Source organism: Barbus barbus, assembly GCF_936440315.1.
Source record: "Barbus barbus genome assembly, chromosome: 5".
NCBI lineage: Eukaryota > Metazoa > Chordata > Actinopteri > Cypriniformes > Cyprinidae > Barbus > Barbus barbus.
The window spans coordinates 25,316,278-25,325,152 of NC_136733.1; the positions used below are offsets into that span (position 1 = coordinate 25,316,278).

Consider the following 8,875-nt stretch of genomic DNA (forward strand, 5'->3'; position numbering starts at 1 on the left):
CCGCTCGGCTTCTCTCTTCCAGGATGTTCTGTGTATTCCTCCATCCATCATAAAAGCATCAAAGTGATGCACAGGAAATCTCAAGAAGATGGAGGCTGCATGGACGATTCAAAACACCTCCAGTTATCGGGGACATTCCACCAATTCCTGTTTTGTGGACAGATGGTCGCACTGTGCAGACCAAAGCACAACTTGCAGCACATTTTAATTGAACAAATGAATTTGATTCCTGCACATCACTCAGTTCAGTGTGTTCAGATGGAATATCTATCACACACTGATAGGAAAGGAAATTCTCATGCATTAACAGTGTTTAATTCTCATGCATTAACAGTGTTTGATGCACTGCCAAGACTTGTGAAACAAATTCCTTTCCTATCAACAACATGTGATGGAAGGAAATTCACATTAGTAAGCCACAAACATGCTGTCTGGTATCAGAATTGTCATGTTGATAGAGAGGGTATAAAAAAGAACTAAAGACCTTAAATGGAACATGGAATGAAAAATTGTATTCCACAATGGTCAGTCAATTTTAAGGAGATCTTTGTGTCATTCTTAAAAACGTTGGCAAGATGAGTATAGTTTTCTTGTCCAAAAACTAGCAGGAGAAATTAAATTTCAATAGAGCATTGGTGCCACCTAGTGCCACCTTTCTTTTGGGCATTTGGGTACTTGTATTTTTAAAATTTTGACAAATATGAATGTACATGGTCCATTTTAATCTAAGGAACTTTACTGCATTAAATACAGAACATTTGAAGATGAAAATGAAATTATATGAATACAAAATCTAGTATGAAATCATACACACCACACCAAACTCATGCATACATACTGTGGCCACTGACCACCAATAAAATGTTTCATTTTCTTTTGATCAGTTTTACGCACTAACATTAGCTTTACACTAACAGGTGAACATAACACTCATGGTTTTAGAGACTGCCATTTTTTGATGTTTCATAGTTCATGCCTTGGTGTTTGATCACAGTTGGAGTGAAAAGCTGCTTCAATCAGAACATGGAATTATTACCTCTCAGTCTCAGGAAATAAAATGAACCTCTGTGGTTGCAAGTAATCTCCATAGTAACCACCACTTGAAGTGCAAGCAGTGAAACAGAAAAATAAGTATTTTCAAAAGGCACATCTTTGTGTTCAAACCTTAGAATGCATGCGATACTTACATAATTTGAATCAATACACATTTTGAAATGCATATATACTTCTAGTTTATGTACAATTATTGCACAAAATGTCTTAATGTATAAATGCTGTTCAGTCAACCAATTCTGAAATATATTTGATACTAATGTAACATAAATGAACAAAAGATTTTGTTTATTCACAGTATGAACCTCTGCATCTCAAAAATTTTTTGCTTGTACTGTGGTTACCAGAAACTACCCCAGTAATGCTTGCTTTGCACACAATACCATAAACCATATTGTCTCAAAGACGTGCTGGCAATACAGTGGCTACCATGATTTAATTTAGACAGCAAATGCAATTGATGCAAGATGGCTCTTCTGGACAGTCAAGTGAAAGGACTGTTTTTATTCTGGAGTCTGGTCTATGTTTGAGTGGGTGCACTGACCATTATAATTCCTGCTCCCACGCGAAGGCAAGCAAATTACACACAAGCACTCGGGACTGGACACAACAAGCATCATAAAGCGCCAAACGCCTTCATTTTAAGTAATCCATTACTGCTCTGTTTATTGAAAGTATCACAACTTCCAGTTGTACAAAAAAAAGTGCACTTTACTATGATATAGGGAACAAAACATAACATGGTTAATATTTTTATACTCAATCAAAAAAAAAAAAAAAAAAGACTCCAAACCAAAAAAGCCTTTATTATGTAGGCAGAGTATGAGAACAATGCAGCTATTGAACTATTAAAATAACAATCTCCCAGTCAAGACTTACTATTCACACACGTCACATTTAACAGCAGACAACTGGAAATTAACAAAAAGTCTCTTCGAATTGAACAGTATACATATAGCACAAGTTGCAACAGGAAACATTTTGTTAAAGTCCCCGTGTACCAAAGTATGGAACTCTAAAAAGAACCAGACAACCATCCACTGCACAAAGAGCTCTTACAATCTTCTAATTGAATCATCGATGTCCGACATTTGTTCCTTCAGCTGATTCCACTGCTCAGGATTCAATGAAATGCCTGAGGATAATTCAATACAATCGATTGAACAAAAATACTATGGCACAATAATAAAAATTTTTACCTGCATTGAAAGATATTGGTTTAAGAGATCAAAGTAGATGACATAATACATCAAATAAAATGGCCCCATAATTACCTTTTTTTCCAGGCTTCATCTCACCAGCTTGGTCCATCCAGTACTCTCGAATGTCAATCAGAACCTTGCCTTTGAAATCTCTGACACTGACGTATCTCAGCTTTCCAATCTATCACATATCAAAACATGAATGAGCCACCAGGGACAGTAATAATAGCTCTAAAATCAAATCATACTAAACTTTCATTACACAAATTCAAAAATAAATTAAAACAGAAGAAACTGCTGGTTACTGGTACTCTGTAGAAGTTCTATTGAGAATTTACATAAACCAGAATAAAAAGAACCCGATAAGAGATTTGTTACAGCTAAATGCAACTAATTCAAGGGAAAAGTAAAGTTGCATTACAAATCAATAATAAATATTTTATAAACTGATGTTAATCTTGTTCCCAGCAAGAATGTTTTTTGTGTTTCAATGCACTATGGCTCTTGGTAGAGCGCTTTAAACTAATCTACAAGATAATTTAATGTCACATCAATATTACACGTCCATGCATTTATTTGGTAAGCAGCAGTTCTACTGTAAATGGGATAATGTAAAATCACTTGGTCATTAATAAACCCTGATAGGGGGATCAGGACAAATGTTGAAAAGCTCAACCTGGAACAGGTTATCATCATTGTTTCTGTCACTCTTAGCAGAGCCACTGGGTTTGGAGGTCTCTCCACTTTTCTGTTTTTTGGCAGGCTTCTCAGGAGCACTTGCCTTCTTTCTTTTGGCCTTTAGTAGAAATAAGGAGACAAAAACAAACACATGACCTTTCAGGCCTGCAGCACAATTTCAGATTAAATAGCCGTTGCTGATTTAAAAAGTTAAATTCAAGTCCAGAAGCATAAACATAGTTTTACAGTTGGAAAGCCTATATTAATTTTGTTGCATTCGTGTAAATCAGTGTTCATACCTTTGTTTCTGTATCACTGTCTGAACCACTTCCCGAAGTGGAAGACAGCACTTCTTTTGACTTAGGCATGCTGCTGAACACAAGTACAATTTCATGTAAAATATGACTCAACACTGTCCCCTCAAGGTCTCTTTATGGAATTTAATTCCAGAACTGAATATACATGTTTCCATGTATATTCGGCTTAATTTTGTATGTAACAGCAGGCCGCTGCTCAATCACTATTTAGCAAGGGGCCCTTGATGTGAAAACCTGTGCTTTATACTAACTGCTACATCCAACAGCGTCTGGCTGCAGACTTGCACTCTCAGACACTTGCGCTTCCGCGGGTGACGTCACTTGCAGTCTTTTATATTGTTCCATTTATTGATTATTTTTTGTTTGAATCTCAACATTTTACAACAGTAGCCAGGTGGTGAAGACAAGAAAAAAGAAACTAAATTACAATGTTACTTGCACTCTCCGCTACCCGAGACGTCACTTGCATTCGACACGAATCGTGTGCGTTGCCAATGGAGACAAGACGCTGTGATGCTTAAACGATTAAAATTAATTTAGTGCAATAATGAACAGGGTCCTGCAAGTCATCTGTAGGAGAAAAAAGGACAAGACCTGCAAATCTGTGGCTTCAGTACAGCGGAACATGAACGCAATGCAAAGTTTCTCGTTAAGTGTTTTCCTCCTGTAGAAAACACTTAATATGGCTTAATCTATTAAAATACATTATTTTAATAATGATGAGGAGCATATTGAGATTTTACTTTATCATTTTACACCATTATGCTACATTATCCCATGTTTTGCGTTATAGGAGGAAAATACTACATACATATTCATTATATTAATAAACTGTATATTGGATTTTATATTTTAGTAGCACTCTTAACACATTAAGCCATATTAAGGGTTTATGGTTTTCTACGGGAGGAAAACGCTTCGCATTGCGTTTATATGCTGCTGTTCTGTAGCCACAGCTTTTTGAATAGTTTAAGCACCAAGGCGTCTTGTCTCCATTGGCAACGCACACGATTCGTGTCGAATGCAAGTGACGTCTCAGGTAGCGGAGAGTGCAAGTCTGAGCGTAATAAAGGAGGAACACTTTTCTAAATACCAGTCATTTGCAATGGTTTTTGTTTCAATTCCTTCTGGTACACAAATGCTATTTAGAGGTATTGATAAAGACCATTCTCCCGGTTCAGTGTCTTTTGATGTTACTAAATCTTATGTTGGTAAAATTTGTTTTTCATCATACCTCATGAGTAATAGAGCAATTCGTACTATTTTCCAAAGAGAAATTGTTACTGTATCTTATATTTTGTCTCACTGGGTCTCCTTATTAAATGGAAAATTGATTTGCTGGAGGAAAGTGTGGTTGTTACCACAAAAAAACTCATCTTAGAAATAAGGTTAAAGAAGTTTCTTATAAACTTATTCACAGATTGTATCCAGCAAATCATTATTTACAAAAATTAAAAAAAAAAAAAAAAAGGAATAAAAATGTAAATTGTACTTTTTGTAATGAATGAGGAAACTGCCTTGCACTTATTTTGGCACTGTACAGTGGGGATCGAAAGTTTGGGCACCCCTTGCAGAATCTGTGAAAATGTGGATAATTTTAACAAAATAAGAGAGATCATATACAATGCATGTTATTTTTTATTTAGTGCTGTCCTGAGTAAGATGTTTTCCATAAAAGATGTTTACATATAGTCCACAAGACAAAAAAATAGCTGAAATTATTCAAATAACCCCATTCAAAAGTTTGGGAACCCTTGGTTCTTAATACTGTGTGTGGTTACCTGGATGATCTACAACTGTTTTTTTGTTTTGTGATGGTTCTTCATGAGTCCCTTGTTTGTTCTGAACAGTTAAACTGAGCACTGTTCTTCAGAAAAATCCTCCATGTCCTGCAGATTCTTCAGTTTTCCAGCATCTTTTGCATATTTGAACCCTTTCCAGCAGTAACTGTATGATTTTGAGATCCACCTTTTCACACTGAGGATGATTGAGGGACTCAAACACAACAATTAAAAAAGGTTCAAACATTCACTGATGTTCCTGAAGGAAACACGATGCATTAAGAGCCGGGGGTGAAAACTTTTTGAATTTGAAGATCAAGGTAAATTGTACTTCATTTGTCTTCCAGGAAACATGCAAGTATCTTCTGTCGCGTCAGAAGGGCAGTACTAAATGGAAAAATATGATATTTCAACAAAATAAGAAAAATTTTGACATCTTCATCCTGTTCAAAAGTTTTCACCCCCGGCTCTTAATGCATTGTGTTTCCTTCTGGAGCATCAGTGAATGTTTGAACCTTTTTTAATTGTTGTGTTTGAGTCCCTCAATCATCCTCAGTGTGAAAAGGTGGATCTCAAAATCATACAGTTACTGCTGGAAAGGGTTCAAATATGCAAAAGATGCTGGAAAACTGAAGATTCTGCAGGACATGGAGGATTTTTCTGAAGAACAGTGCTCAGTTTAACTGTTCAGAACAAACAAGGGACTCATGAACAACCATCACAAAACAAAAAAAACAGTTGTAGATCATCCAGGTAATCTCACACACAGTATTAAGAACCAAGGGTTCCCAAACTTTTGAATGGGGTTATTTTAAAAATTTCAGCTATTTTTTTGTCTTGTGGACTATATGTAAACATCTTTTATGGAAAACATCTTACTCAGGACAGCACTAAATAAAAAATAACATATGCATTGTATATGATCTCTCTTATTTTGTTAAAATTATCCACATTTTCACAGATTCTGCAAGGGGTGCCCAAACTTTCGATCCCCACTGTACATACTCAGTTACAGTATGGTGTAAGGTCCACAAGTTTATTAGTGAGAATATTCAGTGTTTAAAACCTTTTTCTCATGGGAAAATGTAATTTTTGGCTTTACTGACTATCCTGACCAAGAGGAACAGTACTTTTACTTAATTTACTTGTTTACATGTTGTTTGTTATAGTTCTTCGAATAATTTTTTTTCTAAAAAGTCTGAGCGTGCAAGCCTGAGCGTGCCAGTGCAAGTCCAAGCGTGCAAGCTTGAGCGTCTGAGCGTGAGTGTGCAAGCCTGAGCGTCCAAGTGCAAGTCTGCAGCCAGACCCTTCTCGCAACACGGAATTTCATTAAGTTATCTTGTAGTTTTTGAAACAATGTAAATGTTAAATACATGAATACTATTAAAAAAAATAGAAAATTTCCTCTAAATAACAAATGCCATATTATCTATATTAGCTACATGTGTCATCAATGCACAGGAGTCACACAATATTGTTTCTAGGCAAAAACACTTAATTTCTTAAAAACACAAGTAATTTCTCAGAACAAATAACTTCAATGACTCCAAATTATTTAAAAGGTTTACTTATCAGTAGTAACAGTTTACTTAAAATTATGAACCATATTGTTATGGGTGAAAAAAAAAAAAAAAAAAAAAAAAAAAAAAGAGCAGACACAGTGGGGTTATTTTAAAATTTTATTAATTTCCCAGACTTGCTCTGATCTAGAAGAATTCAATTTTGAGATTCACTTATATTGCCAGAATTTCCATCATAACTGCGAAAATACAAGTTTATTTAGAAGACCAATTGGATCTCAAAAAGTACTAAATTAAATCTTGTAAAAACCTGCAACACATTTCCTAGCTTTAAACTTTAGGGCTAGCTACTGTGTATAGCCTTGCTACATACACTTTGCAATGCGTTTTTTTTTTTTATCCAGACTATATGAATTTTGCATTGATTTTTACAAACTTCCAGCAGCATCCCCTCCGCCGATCGCAGAGCACGAGAGAGGATTGTCATCTTGGTCGAAAAGAGCCATCAAGCAAGAGAGAGACTCAAGGCTTCCCGATCAATAATGACTTCGCTTCACCGATTTGCCTCCATATACGGGAATGGACGACATGAAACTGCTTAATTTGTTTGTTCAACCAAAACTATCTCGTGTACATCAACACCGGCGAGTATAGCGTGGCTGGTTATGGGCCTCTGCATCCCAAAACTAAGGTGGAAAGACAGGCCCTGGATAACACATTCACATTAGAAGCGGTTTTGTATGACTGGTCTTTATATGATTCTTCATGGTTGTTCATTTATTTAACAAGTGCATGTCTAAAATAGACAGTTTACTATTAGCGTCAGTATGAATTGAACAGGACTTACATGTAACGTTGTGCAGTTGTCTACAGCAGTCACTCAGACACACTCAGCGGCGAGAAGAGGAATCGAGAACCAACCATGCAGCTAATAGGCCTTTATCACAGTCCGCGTGTCGTCACATCCGGCTCCGATCCGAGTATTATACGCGATTTCGGGCTTCTTTTTTTTTTGTAAAGTTGCGTGAAAAAATCCTTGGTCGCGGGTTGCGTTTTTTTGGGGGGCTTATTTAAAAAAATATGGTTGCTTGTTAGGGAAATCTGACAAACAAGTTCGTTTCTTTATTTATGTTCGCCGTGTTCTCCAATGCACTGAATGACAAAAGCCAACCAGTGCAATAATAGAAGTGCCGTAGCTTAATTTACCAAATCCTCCGCCCCTCATTGGAGAACAATCACATTCAGAAAGAAGGCGCGTGACGCTGGAATCCCAGCGATGATAGAAGCAGGCCTAGAGGAGTGGGATGACCTTCTGTTAGCCTCATTTGCACAATGTTTTTGTATTAATTATCACGGGCTGTAATAAAAAACAAGTAGTCATGTCCTAATACTGAGTAAAAACATTTGGTTCGATAGCCTGGTATGGCAAGGTGTCTTAAAATGTATTTATTGTTTTAACATTTAAACTTAGACCACATTATTAGATTACATTTTGACTTCATGAATACACATAAATGACAGTTTATAGATTTTTTATTTTTTTAATATATGTTATAATTTAATATATTTTTCTATCATATTTATTTGGCATTTAGTTTTTTAATGTAATTTATTTGAAAGTTATATATACATTATTTATTTTAAATGGTAGAAAAACCTGTTTTTGACCTCAAAATAAAGCACTTTCCCTCTGTATATGGCTGTGGTGCTTGGAATTCTTTATAATTAATTAAAAACTAATATTGCCACATTGATGGCTCAAGAAAGTGTAATTGTTTCATTTTAAAATATATATCAAAATTATAACCAAGTGTTTTTCAAGTGTAATATTTCTGTAAAGGCAGAAAAATTTACATTTCCATAGAATAACCCCAATATATTTTAGGTTACAAATATGTGGCTATGTTACAGCTCCCCTTTGAAGCTCTTGTGCTTTTCTCCTTTTCCATCTCTCCAATCCTATTCTGACTGGAGATGAGTTTTGTTCCCATTTTTGTTGCAGTTTGCTAATTTTTGTAAAATAGCTTCTGTTTTTGCTTTTCAGATAAAAGAGTGGTTTCAGTTTAATATGTTGCAGGCTCATTTATTCGTAATAAATTATTGATAATAAATAATATTGATGATAATAAATAATCAAAAAAACAATATTGGGCTTGTTTTTGAAGCTGCGGTTGCTTGACAGACGCCAGTTTTGTGAAGAAAATTAAACTAATTTAGTTTAGTTGAACAGTGACGCAATAAACGTCAATGTTAAAACTGCGTATTTATACCGATTCCAGACCATGTATCATGTCATCCTTCATTTTAATGTGTAACATTACATT

At 35.4% G+C, this 8,875-nt stretch overlaps 1 protein-coding gene across 4 annotated transcripts; it reads right to left on the reverse strand.

The window, feature by feature from the left end:
• Window positions 1-1,839: 1,839 nt before the first annotated feature.
• On the reverse strand, window positions 1,840-7,770 carry LOC306870582 (activated RNA polymerase II transcriptional coactivator p15-like). 4 transcript variants are annotated; one of them, XM_079417949.1, is made up of 5 exons: window positions 7,399-7,770; window positions 3,233-3,302; window positions 2,932-3,051; window positions 2,328-2,436; window positions 1,840-2,188 (listed from the first exon to the last, which is right to left on the reverse strand). In XM_079417949.1, the coding sequence occupies exons 2-5, from the start codon at window positions 3,299-3,301 to the stop codon at window positions 2,109-2,111; spliced, it is 378 nt and encodes a 125-aa protein (XP_079274075.1). In that variant the 5' UTR covers window position 3,302; window positions 7,399-7,770; the 3' UTR covers window positions 1,840-2,108. The 4 variants fall into 4 exon arrangements, with proteins under 4 accessions (XP_079274075.1, XP_079274076.1, XP_079274077.1 ...); XM_079417950.1 differs by having other exon boundaries at window positions 3,233-3,305; window positions 7,399-7,509; XM_079417951.1 differs by having other exon boundaries at window positions 2,932-3,018; window positions 7,399-7,506.
• Between the last annotated feature and the right edge of the window lie 1,105 nt (window positions 7,771-8,875).

Bases quoted from the DNA above. Each gene is read 5' to 3' on its own strand.
- LOC306870582 (XM_079417949.1), bottom strand. From the start codon at position 3,301: ATGCCTAAGTCAAAAGAAGTGCTGTCTTCCACTTCGGGAAGTGGTTCA. The intron at 3,052-3,232 runs GTATGAACACTG...TTTCTACTAAAG, and splicing joins ACAGTGATACAGAAACAAAG to GCCAAAAGAAAGAAGGCAAG. The intron at 2,189-2,327 runs GTAATTATGGGG...AATTATCCTCAG, and splicing joins GATGAAGCCTGGAAAAAAAG to GCATTTCATTGAATCCTGAG.